Source organism: Cricetulus griseus, chromosome 5 (assembly GCF_003668045.3).
Source record: "Cricetulus griseus strain 17A/GY chromosome 5, alternate assembly CriGri-PICRH-1.0, whole genome shotgun sequence".
Classification (NCBI taxonomy): Eukaryota; Metazoa; Chordata; class Mammalia; order Rodentia; family Cricetidae; genus Cricetulus; species Cricetulus griseus.
This window is the reverse complement of record NC_048598.1, coordinates 134037217-134062808: the sequence shown is the minus strand read 5'-3', so window position 1 is coordinate 134062808 and position 25592 is coordinate 134037217. Positions and strand designations below refer to the sequence as shown.

Below are 25592 nucleotides of genomic sequence, written 5' to 3'. Positions count from 1 at the left end.
ACTTCAAGATTCTACCTACCTACCTACCTGTAGTTCCAGGGTTAGGGACCAAAAGTTTTGTTTTATTTTACTTTATTTTTTTACACTTATTTGTGTGCACACACTCATGAGCACATGAAATAATGTAGTGTAACCACTATCACTATATAATTCCATAACATTTTTTAGCAACTCTCCAAATGCAACCTTCCAAAACTCAGCTACCTGCAATCACTAAGTTACTTTCTGTCCCTATTTTGTCAAGTTCAGATACATGGAATTATATGCAGCCTTTCATTTAGCCTAGAGGTCTTCCTGCCTCTGCTGAGATTATAGATCGGATCTGCCACACCTGGCTTTCTTTACTTTAAAATTTTACAGATTTTACCTATTGCCTTCTCTATCTTGGTAAGTGTATTATGGAGAAAAGCCAGGGCTTCATGCACATTAGAAAAGTACTGTACCACTGAGCCATAGCCCCTATTTCTTTCTTTCTTTTTAAAGATAGGGTCTTACATAGCCTAGGCAGGCCTCAAGCTTGCTCTGTAGCTGAGGGTCACCCTGAATTTCTGATTCTTTCCCCTCTGCTTCCTGAATGCTAGGATTATAGGCCTGTACCATTACACCTGGTCTATGTGGCACTGGAGATTAATGCATGTTAGGCAAGCACTCTACTAACTGACTACATCCTCACATCCCTTATTTTATTCTTTTTTAAATTTTATTCTGCCTGGTTTATCAGTTTATTCATTGTCAGCTGTGGTGGTTTCAGTGAGATGCCCCTCCACAAATCTCAGGCATTTGAATACATGATTCTCAGTTGGTGGCTGTTTGGGAAGGATGGGGTGGGGTGTGTGTGTCAGTGTAACCTTTTTGAAGGAGGTGTGTCACTGGGGATGAACTTAAGATTTCAAAAGCCCCCTGCCTCCCCAATGTACTTGCTGATTGCTGTTTGTGGATCTGCATGTGAGCTCTCAGCTGTTGCTCCAGTCACCTGCTACTATGCCTTTGGTGACATCTATCATCAAAAACTTTTTTTTTTTTTTTTTTTTTTTTTTTTTTGGTTTTTCAAGACAGGGTTCCTCTGTGTAACAGTCCTGGCTGTTCTGGAACTCACTCTATAGACCAGGCTGACCTCAAACTCACAGAGATCTGCCTACTTCTGCTTTCCAAGTATTGGGATTAAAGGCATGCACCACCACTGACTGGCTAGTCAAAAACTCTTAACCTGGAAATTTCAGTCTAAATTAAGCTCCTTAGTAAGTTGCTTTGGTCATGGTGTTTTAATCACAATAATAGAGAAGTAACTAAGACACCAGTATACAGAAATACAATGTATTTTCTTTTCTTTTTTTTGATACAGAGTCTCACATAGCCCAGGCTGGTTAAGAACACCTGATTCTCCTGGTCTACTTCACAACTGTTGGAATTGCAGGCCCATGCCACCATGCTTAGTTACAAATTATTTGTGTACTCATCACAGGCTGTGTGAACATTATTGCTTGCTTATTATAACTCTAAAATTCTGGTAACGTCCATATTTACATATGTATATATATAAAGACAAGGGTGGGCCTGGTGGCAAACAAGGCAGAGGCAAGTGGATATCTGAGAGTTTGAGGCTGGCCTGGTCTACATAGTAAGTCTCCACATATAGAGACCCTGTCTCCAAAAACCAAAGTAAACACACACACACACATAAGACAGTTTGGGTCAGGAGTTTTACTTCTTGTCAATTTGAAGATTCTGAATTTCATTTTATTGTGGTTTAGTTTGGATTTCTACTTCTATTGCTGTGATAAAACACCAAGACCAAAAAAAAAAAAAAAAAAGCAGCTTGGGGAGGAAAGGGTTTACTTGGCTTATATATCCAGTGTCACAGTCCACTGAGAAGTCAAAGCAGGAACTCAAACAGGGCAGGAACCTGAAGGCAAACTTGAAGGAGAAGATGCAGAGGCCATGGAGTGCTGCTCATCCTACCTTTCTCAGCCTGCTCTTTTATAGCACCAAGGAACTCCAGCCCAGGGCTACCCCACCCACAATGGGCTGGGCCCTCTCACATCAAGTGACTTATTCTAATGTCAAAATCTCACTATAGAGTCTAGTCTTGCCTGAAATTTGGAGATCCTGCTGCCTCAACCTCCAGAGAATTGAGATTTCATATGTGCATGACCACACCCAGCTTACCAAATGGTTTTTCTACATCAATTGTAGAAACCCTGGAATAAAGCACATGTTGTATAACCCTTTCAGTATGCTGCTAAATTCAGGCTGTTCACACCTTGTCAAGGATTTCTGTGTCTGTACTCTAAGTGATGCTGCTGTTTTTCTAGTGATGTACTTAACTGGTTTTATGACTAGGAAATACCGGCTAACAGAATGAATCAGGAAGTATTCCCATCTCTCTTATTAGGGAGGAATAGTTTTTAAAGCACTAGTATTTTTTTTTATAATAAAAGATTACTATAGTTAATCAATTAAGGTATCTGAGTCTGGGATTTTCTTTTATCTTTGTGTATGTTTTGTTTTTTCAACACAGGTTTCTCTGTGTAGCCTTAGCTGTCCTAGAACTTTTGTTTTAACTCACAGAGCAAAACTTTGGCCTTTAACTTACAGAGATCTGCCTGCCTCTGCCTCCTGATTGCCAGAATTAAAGGCATGCATCAATATTGCCTAGCTGGAATTTTATTTATTAAGTGTTTTAATCTCTTGTTATGAATTTCTTTCAATCTTCTATTTCTTCTATCATCTGATCTATGTAGACAAATGTTCTCTGGATAGTTGTTAGACAATGTTCTAGAGACAGGTTTAGTTATCAATCTATTCAAGTCTTCTATTTCCTTGTTAATTGACTGTTTAATTGTTCTATTCATTTTCGATGTTGACATTTCCAAATATTACTGTGTGTACCCATGTCTACCCACCCCATTACTGTATGGTTTTCCTTCTTGTATTAGAAGACACAATTGCCAGACACAGATGTTATGACTCTCACACTCACAGAATGTTCACATACCATTATAATCTTTCTTCATCTCTTTTTTGTTTGCAGTACTGGGAGCTGAATATCCTTGCTTATCAGGAACATTAAAAATGTTTTCAGGAGGCCAAAGAGATGGTTTATCAGTTAAGAATGCACACTATTCTGGCAGAGGACCCAGAGCCAGTCCCCAGAGCCCAACTGGCTATGTCTCTATGACTGTGACTCTACCCAGGGGATTCAACACTCTTCTGGACACAATGGGCACTTGCATAAATGATCACATGCACACATAAGCACACAGAGGCACGCACACACATACATAACTGAAAATAAAAAACAATGTTAAGGAAGGAAAACTCCAGATATTTGAATTAAATTACCTGTTGGATTCTTAATCACACAACTGGTAGCTCCATGAAGATCAGCATGGACATAAATGTCTCCTTGAGAAAGACAAATGGGAAATGATACTTTAGGTCCTATTTTTTTGTTTTTTGGTTGATTGGTTTTTGTTTTGCCTTCTTCTATATTTTTACTTTATTTTAAAATTTATGTTCATGATTGTTCTGCCTGCATGTGCAACTGAACTACCTGCATGTGGTGCCCACAGAAGCCTGCTTCTTTCCTGTTTTTGAAACAGGGTCTCTTTATGCTACTTAGGTTATTCTGGAACTTCTGGGGTCAAGTAGTCCCCTTGATTTAGCCTCTCTAGCAGCTGTAACTACAAGCATGCACTACACACCCAGTCTGAAAACTGGACAAATGGTCACAAACCTTAGCACCTGAACACCAAGCTTTAAATGTTTGACCTACCATCACTTGGAAAACTGGAAACTTTTTGTAAATACAGCAAAGGATGAGAAGTCCAACAGCACAGACTAGCTCATCAATAGTACCTTTGCAATACCCACTTTAACAAGAAGCAGCAAAGACTTCTTCAATAAATTGTAAGCCACAGCATTAAACCTCTAATTCTTCTGTCAAATAAGAGTACAAGATGAAAACCAGTGCCTACTAGTGAGATAACTGATAAATGTTTTAAGAAAAAATGTCACAGGTTTTAAGCTTACCTGGTGTCAAGTATCTTTTCACAATGATCTCATTCTGTTGCTGATCTCGACCACCTATAATTAGATAGTTCTCTGAGCTAATGAACCACAGAAATTTCTCAAACCTATCAAATTGAGAAAAAATAAAGTTAACATTTTTTTCTTTTTAAAATATATTTATTTTTATTTAATTGGTGTTTTGCCTGCATGTATGTCTGTGTGAGGGTGTCAGGTCCCCAGGAACTAGAGTTACATACAGTTGTTAGCTGCCATGTGTGTTCTGCGAATTGAACCTATGTTTTTATGACATTAACAAAATGTCAAACGATAAAGATATCAGGCCAGAAAATAGTAGTAATGGTGCATTGTGTGTGTGTGCATGCTTGTGTGTGTGTGGATGTATAAAACTATAAGTTATGGAAAGATTGAACTAAAGATACAAAAAAGATAGATCATGTACACACTAATGAAAAAAAGCCCAACTAGACTAAGAGTTCCACATTTGTATCAATTATAGCCTCATATAAAGCAAAAGTGGCAGAAAAGGAAAAATGGACAAATCCACAATTACATTAAGTTCTTAAGTAAAATTATTATAAACTTTCCAAGAAAAACACTGCTTACTAAAACTAGAGAATCTAAACAGTAAAATTCTTATATTTTTGGTTGTGAGCCTAGCCTTTAACAGCTGAGTTATCCCTCCAGCCCTAAACAGCAAAATTCTACAAAGAAAGTCAGGCATAGTGGGGTGATACAGGCCTATAATCTAGAGTATTCGGGAGGTCGTAGCAGGAAAATTGCAAGTTCAAGGCCAGCCTGGCTTACACAATGAGTTCCAGATCAGTCAAAGATAGACAGATTGACCTTGTCTAAAAAGAAAAAAAAAAAAAAAATCCAAATTTGTAACAGAACCCTGCCCCCCACAGGGTTTCTTTGTGTTGCCCTGGCTGTCCTAGAACTCACTCTAAAGAGCAGGCTGTCCTCAAACTCACAGATCCACTAGAGTGCTGGGATTAAAGGTGTGACCACCATACCATGATTTTGAAACACCTCCCTATAAGGAAAACTTCAGGACTACTCCATTTTACAGGTAAATTCAATCCACATTTAAAGCAACTCCAAAAAGAACATTTCTAGATTATTTTATGAGGCACCATGACCTTGATGTGATTACCTGAGAAGAACACTACAAAAAACGAAAATTATAGGTAAATCTGATCAATTTAGAGATGTAATCAAACTAAGCAGAAAGGAAAGAAAAACAAAGAAAGTAACAAAAACTTGATAAACGAGAAACAATCATACTCAAGAAGCTGAGTCCTAAAATGACACTAGAACCCAGGAAAACAACAACTTTTGCAATATAAAACTCAAAAATGTCTACATAAATCAGATGTGGTAGCACAAATTTTTAAAGGCTGAGTCAAAAGGATCACAAGTTCAAGGCTAGTCTGGGTTACACAGGGAAACCCTGTCTCAAAACAAAGAAAAGTAGCAATTTAAAGAAATAGTTTTAAATTGGGGGGACTGGAGAGATGACTCAGAGGTTAAAAACACTGACTGCTCTTCCAGAGGTCTTGAGTTTAATTCCCAGCAACCACATGGTGGCTCACAACCATCTATAATGAGATCTAGTGTCCTCTCCTTGCCTGCAGGCATACATGCAGGCAGAACATTGTATACATAATAAATAAAAAATCTTAAAAAACAAACAAACAAAAAGGATTGGTTAAAAGTCTGCTCAAATAGTTTTCTGTCTTCTTTCCAGCACTAAATATGTAGTCCCCCTTTCTCATGCCAATAGAAGGCGAGGGAACATACATAGCATACATTAAGCAGAAATAAAACAGAAACAATGAATGTCTAACATAATGGATGCTACCACTCCTGGCCATGTACTGTTCCCAATGGGCTCCTTAGATTGTGACGGCCAAGTCTTCACCTTACAAGCAGGACAGGAAAAAAAACAAAAACAAAAACAAAAACGTTTTGCAAGATGAGAACAAATAAAAGGATAAAAAACTAAAGACAACAGTTAACACAGATCATATCACAAGCCAACCAACCTGAGAATATCTCATTAGCATTTTAATATCCTACTCTGAAATGTGAGTGACAAACAGGGAGCACCAGATATGAATGGATGTCTCTACTATGAAAACTGGAGGGGGGGTGTATATAATTCTAAGGTTACGGAGTTATAGTCATTGAGGCTGAACAAATTTGTAGATCTAATGTTCAACATGAGGACTATAATTAATAATTAGAATTGTAATGTCAGGTGTGGTGGTGCACACCTTTTATCCTAGCACTGGGTGTCGGGGCAGAGGTAGGTGGCTCTCTGTGAGTTCTAGGACAGCCAAAGCTGCACAGTGATACCATGTCAAGACAGAGAGACAGAGGGAAGAGAAAAGGAAAAGAATTAACTTATTGTACCCTGGAAAATTGCTGAGAGTATTATCAACAAACAAAATTGGCACTGATGGAACATAATAGATAAGACACTTCCCTTTTATACCTCTCTTTACATTTATGCATCTAGTGTCTGTGTGTGTATGACCACATGTAAGTGAAGGTCAGAGAGCACCTTGTAGGACCATGGTATATGAGGGCTCCTTAAGCTTAGGCTCAGATTATCAGCAACAGCCTTTACACCCACGGAACCATCTCACCAGCACCTATGTTTTGAGCCAGGATCCGCTCTGAAGACTTGGCTGACCTAGTACTTGTTCTTGAGTCCAAGCTAGTTCACAAACTCATGGCAAATCTTCAGCCTCAGTTTCCAAACTGCTGGGGTTACAGGCATGTACCACCACACTAAGCATATGGTGGATATGCTTGGATGTGATAATCATTTCACTATGCATGTAATATATGAAAACTTCATGTTGTATACTTTAAAATACATACAATAAAATAAAATTTAACCCCTTAGAGAAGATATAATTGATAGGGCCAAAACCCCCCCAAAAAACAAAAAAAACACCATATAGAGTGTGGGGATCAATTCCCAGCATTTGGTCTATAGAGTCAGGAGGATTGCTCTAAGTTATAGTCCATCCTGGTCTACCTAATGAATTTCTAGGAAGCTTGTGCTACAGAATAGGACTCTATCAACAAACAACAACAAACAGTAATACATAAATCAGAGCTTCTACAGCAAGTACTTGGAGAAGCCAACCAACCAAGCAGCTCTTAAAACATGACCAGAGGTTACGGAGACTACTCAGCCAGTAAAGTACTGCACAAGAACCTTAGTTTGGAGCCCCAGTACCCATGTTAAAAGCAAGGAAAGGCAGCACACATCTGTAACACCAGTGCAGAGAGAGGGTGAGGGGAGGGGAGAGCGATCTAGAGGCTTGATGGGCAGCTGGTCAAGTCAAAATGCAGAGCTCCAGAATCAGTGAATGGTCCTGTCTCAAAAAGTAAGTTAGAGAGGCCAGGTGTGATGGCGCACACCTTTAATCCCAGTACTCAGGAGGCAGAGGCAGAGGTAGGCACATCTGTGAGTTCAAGACCAGCCTTGTCTACTTAGTGAGTTTCAGACCAACCAGAAATACAATGGAAGACCCTGTGTCACAAAAAACAAAACAAAACAAAACAAAAACCAAAAGTGGAGAGCAACAGAAGTCTCCTGACTTCTCTTGTACACAGCTGTGTGCACATACAATAGAGACAGGTCAGATAAGAAATTCTGTGGAAGAACTGAGAAATAAAGTTGAAAACATCACTCAGGATGTACAGAAAGCAGGCAGAATTGAAAATTGGAAAAATGCAAGAAAATTGGCAGACCCATTCAGAAAATTTGTATGCAAAACACAGAAAAGGAATACATGAGTAGAACTATAAAATAAAGGGGTCAGAAAGATGACCGAGTGGGTAAAGGCATTTGCCTTTGAGTTCAATCCCTACATAGACGATGAGAACAGATTCCCACAAATTGTCCTCTGACCTCAACAGGAATGCCAGCTCCCACACACAAGTGTACACACACACACACACACACACACACACACACACACACACACACACACACACACGGAGAAAAAACTATCTCAGAACTTATGTTTCCAAACTAAAAGGGCTCAAAAAGTATCCAGTATGACAGACTAAAACATTTTCACTAACTCATATCCATGAATTCTAAAGGGAAAAGCTATGAGGGGAGGGAGGTGAGAAAGAGCTCTACATATTGCAGAAGGCACAGACAAGTTGTACACAAAGCATCAACTGCTGGGATGACTGAGGAGCCAGAGCTAAAGCTCAGGCTGTAGGCAGATTGCCAAGTGCATCCAAGATCAAGGGTTGGAGACCTGGGGGTGAAAGGCAGACCACGATAAGGATGTGTGTGTGTGTGTGTGTGGGGGGGGGGGTGTTCACTAAAGCTGGAAGACTGCTTGAGCCTAGATGCTTAAGACCAACATAGGCAGTAAAATGAGACCTCACCTCAAAAACAAAAACAAGCTGGGGGGAGGGGAACACTGTGTGTGTGTGTGTGTGTGTGTGTGTGTGTGTGTGTGTGTGTGTGTGTGTGTGTGGTGGCACATGATTTAATCTCAGCACTCAGGAGGCAGAGGCAGGCGGATTTCTGTGAGTTCAAGGCCAGCTGGTCTAGAGAGTGAGTTCTAGGACAGTCAAGACTACACAGAGAGACTCTGTTTCAAAAAACCAAAACCCAAAACCAACTAACTAAACAAACAACCAAAAGCCAAAACCACCCTCTCCCCACTTCAAAAAAAACATGAAGCTATTACAAGCTACTGCAGAGAGAGACAGGAGTATACAAAAGTCTGACCTAAAAAAGCTAAATGTAGGGGCTGGAGAGATGGCTTGGGGTAAATGTACTTGTAATCCAACTTGTTCAATTCCCAGGACCCATAGGGTGGAAAGAGAGAAACAACTCCTAAAAGTTGTCCTCTGACCTCCATATGTGCTCCATGGCACATTTCCCCATTTACATACCCACACAATAAATAAATGAATAGGCAAATAAATAGAAAGAGCTATAACTAAAAAGTAGTTTCCTTGGGAGAACAGGCAATGGGATAAAAATGAAGAATAAATAATAGGACTACTGGTTTTATAGCTAGCTCTGTATAATTGCTTGACTTTCCAAATAATATACACATATAATTCAGATAAAGAGAAAAACTAAACTTTAAGAGCAGAACAGGGGGCTGGGGAGATGGCTCAGAGGTTAAGTGCACTGACTGCTCTTCCGGGGGTCTTGAGTTCAATTCCCAGCAACCACATGGTAGCTCACAACCACTTTGAATGAGATCTGGTGCCCTCTTCTGGCCTGCACATGCAGGCAGAAGACTGTATACTTAATAAATAAAATCTTTAAAAAAAGAAGAGCAGAACACTTACCAATATACTTTTCTTGCCTTCTGGATAGAAGTCACTGTTTGTACTTCTTTTAAGGTTTGCTTCGTTTTCTTTTCTGCTGATTTGAACGCCTATTTATTTTAAAAAGTTTTAGTAATTTTAGGATGTATTTACATAACATCAAAGCACACAATGGCAAAACAAATTGCTTTAGACAGCTTTCACTAGAGATCAGCCTCGGCTGGTCTCTAACTCACAAATATCCTCCCGTTTCAGCCTTGTGGGTTATAGGAATTTGCCACCACACCTGGCTTAAGAAATAGTTCTTATGGGCCCATGAGATGGTTTAGTGGGTAAAGGACCTGCTGCCAAGCCTGCTGACCTGAGTTTGATCCCATGTGCCTACAAGTTGTCCTCTAATTTCCATATGTGTACTATGTGCAAAAAAATAACAGAAAAAAATATTTTATGTCATAAAGTGACTTGATTTGTACACAAGTACACGTATAATGGAAAATAAAAGATTTACCTAAGAAATAAAATGAATCATATATTTACTTTACGAAATTTTTTTTTGGGGGGGGGGAGTTGAGAAAGGGTTTCTCTGTGGCTTTGGAGGTTGTCCTGGAACTAACTCTTGTAGACCAGGCTGGTCTAGAGCTCACAGAGATCCGCCTGCCTCTGTCTCCCGAGTGCTGGGATTAAAGGCATGTGCCACCAACGCCCAGCGCTCTACACAAATTTTTAGCACCTACAAATTAAGAACTTTCTTGTTGCTGGGAATGGTAGTGTACTCCTATAACCCCAGCACCTGAGAGACAGAGGCAAGAAGATCCAGAGTTTGAGGCTGGCCTGGATATACAAGTGTGAGGCTAGCCTGTATTATAGAGGCTAGATCAATGAAGTTACTCATTTAATAGAAATTAAAGCCTCTACTTTGTTCTAGACAATCTCTAGAGACTAGAATGCAACAACGAACAAACCAGCAATGATAATTTTTGTTGTTGTTGTTCTTGTTTTGTGCTGCTTCACAATGTAGGTCTGGATAGCCTGGACTCATCATGTAAACCTCACTATGTAGACCAGGGTGGCTTTGAATTCACAGCGTTCCACCTGCCTCTGCCTCCCATGTGCTGGTATTAAAGTCCTGTGCCACTACACCTGGCAACAATTATACTTTTATGGGCTTGCTTAGATTTTAAAGGATAAACAGACAAATATTCAAATAAAAATTTTGTTTTGATTTATAAAGACAGGGTTTCTCTGTGTAGCTTTGGAGCCTGTCTTGGAACTTGCTCTGCAGAGCAGGCTGGCCTCAAACTTACAGAGATCCACCTGCTTCTGCCTCCCAAGTGCCGGGTGGGACCAAAGGTATGTGTTATCACGCCCGGCTTCAAATAATTTTATATCACTTGAGGAGTTAAGAAAAACAGTAGATTGAGGGCTGCATTATTTTTAGCATAAATGGTCAGCAAAGGCTTCTCTGATGTCTCACTTAGTCAGCCATGTAAATGAACAAACAGAGGGATAAAACCTTGAAAATCTGAGGGCAGATCATTTCAGCTAGGAAGACTAGCAAGTGCAAAGATCCTGAGAACAGCAGTGCACTATGGTTTCAGAACAGCTAGGATTCCAGTGTAGCCAGAAAGAGCATGTGATGATGAGGTAAAAAGGAAACAGGACATACAGGGTTCATAGCCAAGAAAACAGCTCTCAACTGTATTAAGATGGGATGAAACTGGAAGCTTTTGAGTGGAGGAAAGAATGATGGAGTTAGTTTGTGGCTGCTAAGCTGAGAACAGACTGCAACGGGAGAAAAGGTTTACCCATGTGTATACAGATAACCAAGGACTAAACCAAAGGAAAATTTGTTCAAATTCTGCTTACACCGTGTGTGTGTGTGTGTGTGTGTGTGTGTGTGTGTGTGTGTGTGTGTGTGTGTGTGTGTGTATGCACGCACCATGGTCTCAAACTCACCATTCAGCTTAGGATGACCTTGAACTCATAACCATTCTGCCTCTACTTCCCAAGTCCTAAAATTACAGTCAAGTGATACAGTATCCAGTAGGTTCTGGTTATACACTAAATTGAGAAACAAAAGAATGTGGGACTGGCAAGATGGCTCAGGGGGTAGAAATACTTGATTCAGACAGGCGGTAGTGGCTCATGCCTTTCACCAGGGAGGCAGAGGCAAGCAGATCTCTGTGAGTTTGAGACCAGCCTGGTCTAGAAGAGCAAGTTCCAGGACAAGCTCCAAAGCCACAGAGAACCCGTCTCAAAAAAACAAACAAACAAAACAAAACAAAACAAAAAAGCAAAATTATAGCTGTTATAGCTGAAAGAGATTTCTAAATCAGAAAACCCCACTTAAACAGAAAAAGTCATTAAAGCTGCAGAAAACAATAATCATTCTATCAAGTTACCTTCTCAGCAGCTTCAACCGTCCTCTGTGTTTTTTTAGCAGCATATCTCTTATGATCATAATATCTAGAAAAATAAATCTATATTAAATATTAAGTAAAATCTTTCTTTAGTTTTTATTTTTAATTCTACAGTCCCAGGTCATATAGCACCAAGTTGTATAGAGCACACAATTAATTTTTACCAAAAGAAGTATATTAATGTGTTCTGTAGCAAATTCCTACAAATTGAAACATTCCCTTCCAGGAGGGGGTTGCTAAGAGACCCAAGAAGTGAACACACTTCACCTGTAGCCTGCAGTAAGGTGCATCAGGATCTCCTCCAGGTTAGAGGAGCAGTAACAACTGCTGGAGGAGGAGACTGCCAGCTGGACTTCAAGAGATCCCTTGGAACTGTTGAGGCATCTCTAACTTGAGCACAGGGCTCCAGATGACAGTTTTCCTGAGGCATCACCTTTGCTGAAGTGGGCTTTTCACTGACACAACTGCGTTATCTTTGCTCCTCTAAGTCACTCACTGCTTCCCTAAGTGAGACTGCAGTGCAACCATTACCTTAGTCTGTTGTGGATTCCTTTTCTGGGTGAAAAGATGTGTGTGTGTGTGTGTGTGTGTGTGTGTGTGTGTGTGTGTGTGTGTGTGTGTGTGTCTGTGTGTGTGTGTGTGTGTGTGTCTGTGTGTCTGTGTGTCTGTGTGTCTGTGTGTGTCTGTGTGTGTGTTAGACTTTAGTCTGTTGTGGATTCTCTTTCTGGGGTGAAGAGACATATATCAAGGAAAGTCTCTCATACAACAGGCAAAATGACACCTGTTCTTAATATCCGACTGATTTCCACAGGTAATATTTTACAAAGAATTTATAGTTAGGGGAGAAATATGAGTCATCAGTTAAGAGCACTGCTGCTCCTCCAGAGGACCCTGTTTGGTTCCTGTTACTCATACTGCTGCTCAAAACCATCTGTAAGTCCAGTTCTAGGGGACCCGATGCCCTTTTCTGGCTGGCCCCAAGCACACACTGGTGCACACACTGCATACAAGTGAAATAAAAGCTAAAGAGAATTAATAGGTCATTGGCTTACTTTTTGGCATTGGCATAGGCTGACAGGCTGAGATCCACATCGACAAGCAGTGGCTTGTTTTTCTGAGGCTTCTGCAGCTGCTTGTTCTTTTGCTTTTTCTTTTTCCCTTTTGGTGGTTCAGCATCACTGACCTCAACACTGGCATCACCATCATCATCTTCCTCCTCTGATAACAAGTATGGATTTCTATTAAAAATATTCAATAGTATTTCACTAATGTCAATGACATCACTTCTCATTTTAAATTTTCCTCAATAAAATTAGAAATGATTTAATTATATATTTCCTATTTCTAAGAATTCCCAAAGAAAAAAATTAAAAGAATACAATGAGCAATTAACAAAATAAAAGCAAGCACTAACTGGTAAGGCGCACACTTACCGTAGCAGCATTGTAACATGGTTTGTTTGCAGTTTTAGTTCTTTGATTGCACTTGCAACAGGGTCTCCTTGAGCTTGTGCTTCTTTCACAATCACGCCAATTTCTGTCCAGTCTATCTGGTTGGCTAATGCACTTCGGACTACCTGAATGGCTCTGTCGACTATCTGCAGGTTCATCTCTATTAGCTCTCCTTTCAGTTTGTCTATTTCCTTAAGAAACAAATCAAATGTATTTAGTATAATGCCAGCTGAGATTATCATAGTCAGAAAAGACTTGGAAAAGCTAGGCATAATACCTGAGCCTGCTGAAGAGCTTCTAATCTGTTCTCATGATCCTTTCGAACATTATCTAATTTCTTCAGTGCTTGTTTTTCCTTTCAGGAACAAAACGGATTTTTCAAAAGTTAGATTTCTTTCAACGCACAGCACTTCTACCTCTCATTTCCTAAAACTTATTGTCCTAATGGTTCCTCTACCTATCAATGATGTCACACAGGCAGCTTAAAGTTTCCCCACAAGCTGGGCATGGTAGCACACCTTTAATCACAGCACTTGGGAAGTAGAAGCAGGCAGATCTCTGAGTTCCAGAACAGTCAGCACTACACAGAAAAACCCTTGTCTTATTGGGCGGTGGTGGTGCATGCCTATAATCCTTGCACCTGGGAGGCAGAGGCAGGATCTCTGTGAGTTCGAGGACATCCTGGTCTACACAGCTACCCAGAGAAAGGAAACCCTGTCTCGAAAAACCAAAAAGAAAAAGAAAAAGGAAAAAAAAAAAAAAAAACAAACCCTATCTTGAAAATCCAAAAAGAAGTTTCCCCATAGTTCACTCCCTCAAGTCTTACCTCTAAAAACATCATACTGAGAGATAACCTCTCTCTACCTCCCAGTCCCTGTATAGAACGTGCACTTTGGTTACAAGAAAACTATATATAAAGCACTATCCCAATCCCCTTGGCATTATTCAAACAAGCAAAAATCTAAGATTTTTATAAGTTTTTCTTTCTTATGTAGCATTAGAGATCAAACCCAGGTCCTCATGCAAAGAAAGCACTCTACCATTGAATTAGATCAGTAGCTCCAAATGAAATTTTTTAAAAATTTATTTTAGTTGTGTGTGTGTAAATGTATACTTGATTACAGGTGCCTATGTAGGCCAAAGAGGACACTGGATCCCCTGGAAGTGGAGTCAGAGGTGATTTTGAGCAGTCCTTTGTTGGTCCCAGGAACTAAATTTGTGTCCGCTCCAAGACAGTATGTACTCTTAACAAATGAGTTCTCTCCACATCCTCATAAATTCTTTTTGTTTGTTTTTTCCAAGACAGGTTTTTCTCTGTGCAACAGCACTAGCTGTCCTGGAACTCTCTTTAGACCAGGCTGGCCTTAAACTCACAAAGATGTGCCTGCCTTTGCCTTTGGAGTGCTGGGGATTAAAGGCGTGCACCAGTGCCACCCAGCCAACCCCCTCCCCCATTATCATCCAACTAGCCAAATTCTTACATAAAATATGTATTTAAAGACTTTATTTTCATTTATGTGTGTGCATGTGTGGATTTCTGTATGTGAGTGTAGCACCTATGAAGTCCAGAAGAGGCTTCAAATTCCCTAGTATTAGAGTTAGAGGCAGTTGTGAGCCTCTCAGCATGGGTGCTGGGAAACGAAGTTGGGTACTCTGGACAGGCATTATGCATATTCTTACCCATTAAACCATCAATGTAGTCTCCCAGTAAGTTCTTTAAAAGTATAAACTGGGGGCTGGAGAGATGACTCAGTGATTAAGAATACTTGCTTTTCTTCCAGAGGACCCAGGTTTAGTTCCTTGAATTTATATGGTGACTCACAACCATCTGTAACTCCAGTTCCATGGAATCTTGATACCCTCTTTTGACCCTTCATTGGCAGCAGGCACACATGTGATACACATACACGTTGGCAAAACACTTATACACATAAAATGAATACATCTAAAATCAACTTTTTCTCTTCTTTCTTCAAGACAGGGTCTCATTATGTAGCCCTGGCTGTCCTGGAATCCACTCTATAGACCAGGCTGACCTCAAACTCAGATAGATCTGCCTGCCTCTGCCTCCCCAGTGCTGGGATTAAGGACATGTGCCACCACCACCCCATTAAAATCAACTTTATAAAGGCACAAATTAATTATTTAAATGTTGGACAAAATTGTTAAAAGATTTAATTTTTAAGAATGGTAACTATTAAAAGTGATTACCACAAAAAGTTGTTGGTATAGATTGAGAGTCCTTAAACCTGTGTTTGGTACCAGAAGTATTTCATATAATGAAGTTGTTTTGGATTTTGGAATACCTTATCCATACTACCAGATGTGCAGCCCTAATATAAATATCTGAAACCCTTTCAATATCATTGTGTTGATCTAGCTGCTTATAAATTGGTGCCCTAATGCAGTGGGGATAGGTACGCGACAAAGGTACACACATGGAGGCAAAATATTCATACCTATAAAACAAATAAATCTAAATATTAAAAATCTAAATAATAACTAAAATAGTGAGTTTTGCTGTGCATGCCTTTAATCCCAGCACTTAGAAGGCAGAGGCAGGTCAATCTCAGTGAGTTTCAGGATAGCCAGAGCTATGTATAGACCCTGTCTCAAAAAAATAAAAAAATATAATAATATTAATGAGTATTCTTGTTAAACATCTGTTCTCTAGCCAAAGTGCTGCCATCATGTGGCAATTCCATGATGCAATTTATTTAACTACATGCTTGGAAACTGTACTATTTTAAAACAGAAGGGAAGAGTATATAAGCATCCATATAACTTGAAACTTTGCACAACTAATTTTTTAAAAGATTTATTTATTTATTATGTATACAATGTTCTGCTTACATGCATGCCTATATGATAGAAGAGGGCACTAGATCTCATTACAGATGGTTGTGAGCCACTACATGGTTGCTGAGAATTGAACTCAGGTCCTCTGGAAGAGCAGCCAGTGCTCTTAACCTCTGAGCCATCTCTCTAACCCCTTAACTCTCTTTTTGATAACAACTTTTTATTTTTTGAAACTACATCATTTCCCCTTTCCCTCCAGCCCCTCCTATGCACCCCCTTTGCTCTTTTTCAAACTCACAGCCTTTCTTTCAACCATTGTTATACACACTCCACCCCCATGCCAAATACAAAAATACAACATGTTCAGTCCACATAATACCACCAGTATGTATATGACCTCAGTGCTGCCCCCTGGGATTAGACACCAATTCAGGGGTTTTTCCTGGGGGAGACCATTTCTCCCATTCTCAACATTCCATAGTTGCCATAGTTCTTTATCTGGGGTTGAGGCCCTATGGCAAATTTTTGTTGTTGTTGATTTTTGTTTTTTGATACAGGATTTCTCTGTGTAGCTTTGGAGCCTATCCTGGCACTTGCTCTGGAGACCAGGCTGGCCTCAAACTCACAGAGATCCACCTGCCTCTGCCTCCTGAGTGCTGGGATTAAAGGCGTGCGCCACCAATACCTGGCTGGCAAAAATTTTTTAAAAAATCAAATCTCTTCCAAATTAAAAGTGACTTTGGGATATATTGTATGAGAGAAGAATAAATAAAAATTAGAAAGGAAAAAGAAACATATCTATAGCACACGCTCTAAAAACATGGTCAAATATGCTGAAAAATGGTGCATATAAAATCCTCATTGAGGAGTCATCACACAGAACAGACAAGGACCTAGCTTTAAAGCAGCTTAAGAAAAGCAACACAGTTTACAATGAAGACACAGTACAGAAAATACATTTTTCCCTCTGGTCCATGTAACATGTTCCTTATAATGTAGATTCATAATGTTCAGGTTTGAGAAGCTCCGCATTGATTCAAATTTGCTGAGTCATACTAGGGTATATAATAGGCTAATGCTCCCACTAGATTCCATTGCCTTTAGAAAGATGTGAAGATGGAATAAAAGCGAGAGGATGGAGTGAGGGCATACTTCTCAATAAGACTCCTCTGGGCTTTTATCATAAACTAAGAGAGGGGAAGGTCATGGGGGCATGCATATGCCTTCAATCCCAGATCTCCAAGTTTGAGGCCAACTTGGTCTAAATATCGAGTGTCAAGACTAGCCAGGATTGCAGTGAGTCCCTATCTCAAAAACAAAACACTTGGGATGGAGAGATGTTCAGTGGTTAAGAGTTAAGAGCACTTACTGCTCTTCCAGAGGACTATTCAGTTCTCAGCATCCACATAATGGTTCATAACCATCTGTAGCTCCAGTTCCAGGGAATCTGATTTGAGAACACCCACACAATGTTCCATTCGTTTAGAAAGCAGCTTATTCTTAAGTGAAAACATATTTACCTCCAAACTACTCTGACTAGCTAGTCTAATATAAACATTTTAAATAATACTATACCTGTTGTAAAGCTTTTAAATCAATTTTCTGACCTTCTATCTTGGAATAAAATTCATCCACAGCCTTATTTAAAAAAGAAAAAAGACAAATAATTGGCTGTAAGGAAAGAGAAAAAAGCATGGTCTCTACTTCACCTCCCGCACACACACAATGTTAGCCTGTTTTATACCATGTGACCTCATTGGATCTGACCACATTTCCAATGACGAAGCTAACAATGTCAAGAATAAAACAAAGTCAAATATTTGATCTTATCTTTATAATAAAAATGGCAACAACTGTTTTTAATAGTTGTATCTGTAATTGTATTCACTTTTAATCAATCCCCAGATTCACACTGACTGTAAGGCATGAATATTTTCTGAGTTTCATTTCCTTTCTTTTCTTTCTTTCTCTTTCTTTCTTTCTTATTTATTTATTTTGCAGTGTTGAGGATTAAATTCAGGGCTTGGTGCATGCACTCACACTGAGCTACACCCCCAACCCCAAGACTTCATAACAATTCTTAAAATTCATGTCATGTTAACTAATGCAAAACAGACCTAGAAAACCCACCTTGTCAAACGATTCAAATTCTATATATGGACATTGTAAATGTTGAGAAAACAAGAAAGGATGAAATTCCTCATACCTGTAAAACATATTTATTATATCACAATTAAGAATATTAATTAGCATACAAAGAAAACTGACCCATGAATACATACTCACGTGAGTATGTCTTCAGCTGGTTTATCTGCATCTAGGCTTGGTTTTGCTTCTCTTTTCTGGATTATATAACCCTATCAAAACAAAAAGCAAAAGGTAACTAATATTAGACTCATCTACAGTCACAATTAACAAAAGAGTGACACATTGACTGTTGTTTTTTTTAATTAAAGGTACACTTTGAATACGAAAGAAAAATATTAAAGAATGAAGTAATTTTCTAATTAACTATGAGGAGACCATAAGCCGCCTTTTTTTGTTTGTTTGTTTTGTAACTGCTGGCAAAATAAAGAATGCTTCTCTAAAATCAGTTCAAGATGAAACATTTTATCCAGGTATAGTGATACCTGCCTATAAACCCAGCACTTGGGAGGCTGATGTGGAAAATCTTGAGTACTAAGGCCATCCTGGGCATCATAGCAAGACCTTGTAAAAGGAAAGAAAAACTGGCTGGAGTAAGAGTTCAACAGTTATGACTGCTTGTTGCTTTTCCAGAGGACCCAAGTTTGGTTCCCAGCACCCACAATGAGTCTCTAGTTCCAAGGGATTGACAACTTCTTTTGTCTCCAAGGGTCCCATATGTGACATGCACTCACATATGTACATATACATACACATAATTAAACCTTTTAAAAAGTCAAACTTTTTTTTTCTTTTACACAAATCCCTCAACTGATATTGGTTTTTGTGGGTTTTGCTTCTTTGGTTTTGTAAGTGAGGACTTGCTTAGCTCTGGTTGGCTTTGAACTTGCTATGCAGACAAGAATGACCTGGAACTCCTGCCTCCACCTCCCAAGTGCTGAGATTACAGGCATGTACTCATAGTGCCTAATTTATGCAGTGCTGGGGAACAAACCCAGGGCTCAGTGAACTGTAGGCAAGAGTCTTATCAATTTAATTTTACCTTGAGTCCCAATACAGTATTTTCTATAAAAGAAAAAGGATAGAAATTTTTTTTTTACAAAAAGCAATACAAAAATAGAGACTACTCCAGAATTAGGTGTATAGTCCAATGGTATAGAATGAATTTGTATGTACAAAGTCTTGGGTTCAAACCTCATATAAGAAAAACAAACAAGGCTGGGCAGTGGTGGCACATGCCTTTAGTCCCAGCACTTGGGAGGCAGAGGCAGATGGATCTCTGTGAGTTTGGGACCAGCCTGGTCTACAAGAGCTAATTCCGACAAACTCCAAAGCCACAGAGAAACCCTGTCTCGAAACCACCCCCCAAAAGACAGAAAAACAAAACAAAACTCTACGTTAGAACAATAAGTAGATAAAAGATATTTTATTTCTGAAAATCCAAATAAAATCAAAATAATACAAGGCTGGTGGGATGGATCAATGTGAAAAGGTGTCTGTCACCATGCCTGATGAGCCTGAGTTGGATTCCTAGGACACACACAGTAAAAGGAAGTAGTTAACTCTTGCAGGTTGTCAAACCTCTGGAATGCTATGTTACCTTCCCCAATAAACATATACATATAAACAACCATAGTAGTAACTATTTACATGATGCTGCTACCTTTCCATGGAAGTTGGCTGTTTCTTTCATATAGTCTTCTGCCTTCTGTACACAAACCAGTATTTTTTCAATATCTAATGGAGAAATAAAAACAAGGGGAAAAGGAATGCCAATCAAGTAGATGAATCATTATTAAATAACTATGTATGCCAGGCGTTGGTGCACATGCAGCTAATCCTAGCACTCGGGAGGCAGAGGCAGGCAGGTGATCTCTGTGAGTTTGAGGCCAGCCTGGTCTATAAAGTGAGTTCCAGGACAGGATCCAAAGCTACACAGAGAAACCCTGTCTGGAAAAACAAACAAAGAAAAAACTGTATTATTTATTTATTTATCTATGTTTTTTTGAGGCAGGGTCTCACTATGCAGCACCACTACACCTGGCTCAGTTTATTTATTAAAAAACAGTAACAGAAAGGCGGCTGAGTACATTAGTACAGGCCTCTACTACCAGCACTAAGGAGACTGAGGCAGGACAACATGAGTTCAAGGCCAGGTTGGGCTATACACAGTAAGACCCTATCAAAAAAAAACTGTGATACTGCCAGGTATCCAGAAGTGGAAGGAAGAAGACCAACTCCTAACAAGCTGTCCACTGAACACGCACACAAACATACTAGATGTAATTAATAATAAAAACAAAAAACAGGCCAATGAGATGGCTTAATAGGTAAAGGTGCTTACTGCACAAGCCTAGAGACATGAATTTATTCCCCAGAACCTAATATAAAGGTAGAAACAGAACAGACTCTACAAAGTGGTCTTAAATCTCCACATACATGCTATGTGGCATGTCCTGCTCCCTAACACTTATCAAGTGTGCAAATACATGCGTATATACACACATACACAAATTTTTAAAAACTAAAAAAAAAAAAAACAGTAAAAGTATTTAAGAAATAATGTAAGTGCTTAATAAAATGATACAGTTGTTTCACTTTGTTGTTGTTGTTTTTTTTTTTTTTTTTTTTTTTTTGGTTTTTTGAGACAAGGTTTCTCTGTGTAGCTTTGGAGCCTATCCTGGTACTCACTCTGGAAACCAGCCTGGCCTCAAACTCAGAGATCCACCTGCCTCTGCCTCCTGTGTGCTGGGATTAAAGGCGTGTGCCACCAATGCCTGTCTCAAAAAACAAACAAACAAACAAACAAAAAACACTGGCTGTTCTTCCAGAGGACACAAGTTCAATTACCGGCAGCTACCATGGAGGCTGACATGAGTTGTAATTCCAGTCCCAGGAGATATGACACCTTCTTCTGGCCTTCCAGGGCACTAGGCAAGCATGTAGCCAACAGATACATAGGAAGCAAAACACTCATACACATTAAAAAGGAAGGCAAGGCTAGGTGTGCTAGCACACACACATGATCTCAGCACACAGGAGGCTGAGGCAGGAAGACTCAGAGTTCAAGATGACACTACACTACAATGTAGGAGAAACCTATTTCCAAAAAACTCAAATCAAAAAAAGAGGATAAATGAGGTATTTATCAGCAGTACATTTTCCTAGCACTTGTGGGGCCTTAGGTTCAATTTCCAGTACCACGAAAAAGGATCAAAGGAAAAAGGAAACATGAAAATGTACAAAGTCTGGATCATGCAGACATACCTTTGCTTTCAAGTTTTTCATCCACTTTGACATTGCCAGAGAATCCATTTTCTATAAGACAGTGCTCAATAAGAGCTGGTCCATAGGCTATGAAAGTAAAGAGTTAAAGAGTATTGTTGTTACTATTTTCCTATAAAGCTTCCCATTTAAAATACAGAATAAATCTGTAGCTCAGTATGAGTAACCTACTCTATATAAATAGCCAGTGAAAATAATTTTACTTCTTCTCAAATGGTATTAGAATTAGACCTGAAGTAATGTGAGAAATTTGCAATTACAATAAGCAGAGAATCAGTGTATGGTACAGGATTTAACAGCATTAAGCAACACGTATATAAGATTAACTAGAAATGTAGTTCAGTGACAGAGCACTTGTTCAGCACATGATCCTTGATATCACAAAGAAATCATAAGGAAAATTATAAACCATGGCCAGCAGGGATTTGTTACTGTAAATCAAGGTTGATTTGTTTTCCAAAAATTGACTAAAATGTTCCAATTAACAAGTGTGCAATACTTAAGACACTTTTCAAGATACACAAATGGCCAAGTTATGAAAAACATGTTCTACACAGGTTGAAAAGATAGTTCAGCAGAAGACCCAAGTGTGATTCCCAGAACCCACATGAGGCAACTCATAACTGGACCTAATTATAGTTCCACAAGGGCCTGATTCCTGAGCTCTATAGGCAGTGGCACACAGATTCACATACCTACAAATCGACACATAATAAAATAAATTATTGTACAAGATCACTAAATATCCACGAAATGCAAAGCAAAACAACAATGAGGAGTGAGTGACACAAGACAGAGTGAGTGACACAAGACAGCCAGGACTACACAGAGAGATCCTATCTCAAATACCAAAAAAGAGGTATACACTGAAATGCTGTTGCAATTTGGCTATAAAGAAGAATGGAATTATGTGATTTTTGTCATTTGCAATAACAAGAATGGAACTGGACACTATTAACGTTAAGTGAAATAAACTAGGTATAGAAACACAAGAATTACACGATTTCACAGTATGTAAAGTTAAAAAAATTAAAACTCAGAAACTGACAGTAGCTATCAGGGGAACAGGTATGACAGGATAGAGAAAAGTTGACCAGTGGGTACTGAGTTAGATAAAGTTAGAAAGTTCTGGTATATTACTGCATAGTAGAGTGACTTGAACTCACAGAGATCCTACAGATAACACCAATGTATTGTATAATTGAAAAAGGTAGAAGAAAGTATTAGAAAGTTTCTATTCTAGAGAAATGATAACTATTTAAAGCAACAGACAAGTAAAAACACTGTACAAGTATATTAAAATCTTGTTACCCTAATAATATATAATTTTTATTGGGTACTAGATTTTAAAAAATGATGGGCATTTTAGAACATGGTTGCCATCCCAAGAGGCTGAAACATCAAGATCCCAAGTTGGAATTCGGCTGTACCACACAGCAAATGACAGGGGTGAGTGGGGGCTAAAAAGAGACTGCTCAGTGGTTAAGAGAATACTTACTGCTCTTACAGAGACCCTAGGTACAGTTCCTAGAACCCACACGATAATTTACAATCATCTGTAAATCTACTTCTAGGGATCCAGGGCTCTCTTCTAATTCCATAGACACACACACACACACACACACACACACACACACACCCCTGAGCCATAAAAAAACTAGACCTTTGCCTTTAATCACAGCAAAAGGCAGGTGGATCTCTGTGAGTTCAAGGCCAGCCTGGTCTACAGAGTGAATTCCAAGACAGCCAGAGCTACACAGTGAAACCCTGTCTCAAAAAACCGAGAACAAACAAAAACCTAAAAGACTCCAGGATATAGCTTGGTGTAAAATAGAGAATTCAATCAATATCAAACAATACAGAAAAAATAAAGGTTTAAATTAAAACAAACAAAACTGGCTAATAAGATAAACCATATTCATATATCCATAAAACAACCACACAGAGTAAGTATTTTAAAGATATAATCATTCAAAAGTATTCAGTTTAAAACAGAAAAAGCAACTTTATTCTCAGAGGAGATATGACTTTATATGCTAAGAAGTCCTAAAAGAATACATACACATGCTGGGTGGTGGTGCACGCCTTTAATCCCAGCACTCGGGAGGCAGAGGCAGGCTGATCTCTGTGAGTTCGGGACCAGCCTGATCTACAAGAGCTAGTTCCAGGACAGCCTCCAAAGCCACAGAGAAACCCTGTCTCGAAAGACCAAAAAAAAAAAAAAAACCCACATGTGTACACACACACACACACACACACACACACGTCTTCTAAACCATATGACTTTATCAGCTCTGAACAGTAATTTTTAAAAACTAACAACACACAAAAAGAAAATCCAGACATTTAAGAATAATATTTATACATAAAAACACAGAAATTTTAAAGATCCAAATGAACTTAAGACTCTGTAATTAAAATTGCTATTTTCCACACAGAACCAATGCAACCCTCATCAAAATCCTAGCAGGCTTCTGTTGTTGTAGAAAGCAATACCTTAACCCTAAACTGTAGAATGAAATGCAAAGGATAGTCAAAGGCTTCGGAAGGACAAAAAGAAAGAGCTAAGAGTAATTAAACTGCTTGATTTCAAAAGCCATAGAAACCTGCCAAAGTAAACTGCAGCAGGAAGGTCAGCTGGTTTGAGGCTGCCTGGGCTACATAACAAGTTCAAGGCAAGCTGAGCTATGCCTGTGTCAAAACCAAACAAAACTAAACAGACAAAAGGACCTAGCAAAGCTGAGAGGGACAGGAGAGAATGAATATCTGGCAGATGCTATCACCCTTGAGGTCCACAAATTTTGTAAAAAAAAAAAAAAATAAAATAAAACAAATACAAACAACTAAGCTAAGTCTAAGTGGTTATTAAACAAAAGATATTTGAAAAAAAAAGCAAATACTCTGAATTCTACAATAATGAGGTAATGATAACATTCTATACCACTTTTATTCTTTTAAAAGATGTGTTTTTATGGTATTATGTATGTGCATAGGTTTATTTGCATCTGGCCCATGGAGGCCAGAAGAGTGTCAGAAGCCCAAGAACCAGAGTTACAGGTATTTGAGAGCCACATGTGGGTGCTAGGAACTGAACTAGATCCTTAGAAGCAGTAAGCACTTTCACCACTAAGCTATCTCTTCAGCCACTGTATTCATTATGTGAGAAACAGGGTTGCTCATACATCTATTCCAAGCTGGCCTTGAGCTGATTACAAAGCCAACTGATGACCTTAAACTTCTGATCCTCCTGCCTCACAAGAGTACTGGGATTATAGGTGTGTACCACCAGGCCACTTTTATGTAATGCTGGAGATTGAGCCCAGGGCTTTGTGAATGCTATTACCTTGCTAACTAAGCTATATCCCCAGCTCCATCAGGACTGTTTTAAGATAAGATCTAACCAATATAAAATTCTCCATCTTTCAGGACGAGGCTTAGTGGTAGATAGCTGCTCATCATCACAAAGCCCGGGACTCAATGTCCAGCACCACAAAACAAACAAAAACTTCTTTCTGTGAGAATAAAACCATATTTACTCAAAAGATTCCTTTTAACTTCTTGTTCAAAAAAAAAAATAATGCTTTATTTTTGTTTATGTGTATGTTTGTGTAAATGTATGCCTCATGTGTGTGAGTAACCATGAATGTCAGAAGAGGGTGTCAGATCCCTGGAGCTGGAGTTATAGGCAGTTGTGAACCACTGGTCATGGCTCTGTGAACTGAACTTGAGTATCTTTCCAGAAAAAAATTTTTTAAATATATTTGTAAAAGTGTTGTCACACAAACATCTACTACAAAATGCAGGAATACTCACGAAGTAATGGATTAAGAACTCTCTTCAGAAGTTCACCCTTAGGAGCACTAGCTATTACTTCAGTCAATCTGTGGACAAAATTGGCACACTTTTTATTGTCTTATATTTAATAAACCTTATAGCATTATTTACATTCATAATACCTTTATCTATATCATTTATTTAATCTTTAGAAGACTCTGAAATGTAACAAATTATTATGTAGATATGAAAAACTAGTTCTAAAGGTAATTTATTCATGGAGCTAGAGATGGCTCAGAGCTTAAGAACATTTGCTCTTGCAGAGGACATGAGTTCAGTTCCCAGCATCCACAACCAT

The 25592-nt window shown here is 38.9% G+C and overlaps 1 protein-coding gene across 3 annotated transcripts in view; it reads right to left on the bottom strand.

Annotated features, from left to right (window-relative positions):
• Positions 1 to 25592, bottom strand: part of LOC100771080 (nuclear export mediator factor Nemf) — a 50464-nt gene that overhangs the window by 17164 nt on the left and 7708 nt on the right. For all 3 annotated transcript variants that reach the window (XM_035445990.1, XM_027418152.2, XM_027418153.2), the window contains 13 exons: positions 25274 to 25341; positions 21443 to 21529; positions 19839 to 19912; positions 18317 to 18387; positions 18161 to 18236; positions 17606 to 17668; positions 13509 to 13586; positions 13214 to 13422; positions 12833 to 13018; positions 11763 to 11826; positions 9382 to 9470; positions 4033 to 4136; positions 3343 to 3405 (listed from right to left, as the gene is read on the bottom strand). In XM_035445990.1, coding sequence (XP_035301881.1) covers positions 3343 to 3405; positions 4033 to 4136; positions 9382 to 9470; positions 11763 to 11826; positions 12833 to 13018; positions 13214 to 13422; positions 13509 to 13586; positions 17606 to 17668; positions 18161 to 18236; positions 18317 to 18387; positions 19839 to 19912; positions 21443 to 21529; positions 25274 to 25341 — 1232 coding nt within the window. The remainder of the gene's footprint in view (positions 1 to 3342; positions 3406 to 4032; positions 4137 to 9381; positions 9471 to 11762; positions 11827 to 12832; positions 13019 to 13213; positions 13423 to 13508; positions 13587 to 17605; positions 17669 to 18160; positions 18237 to 18316; positions 18388 to 19838; positions 19913 to 21442; positions 21530 to 25273; positions 25342 to 25592) is intronic.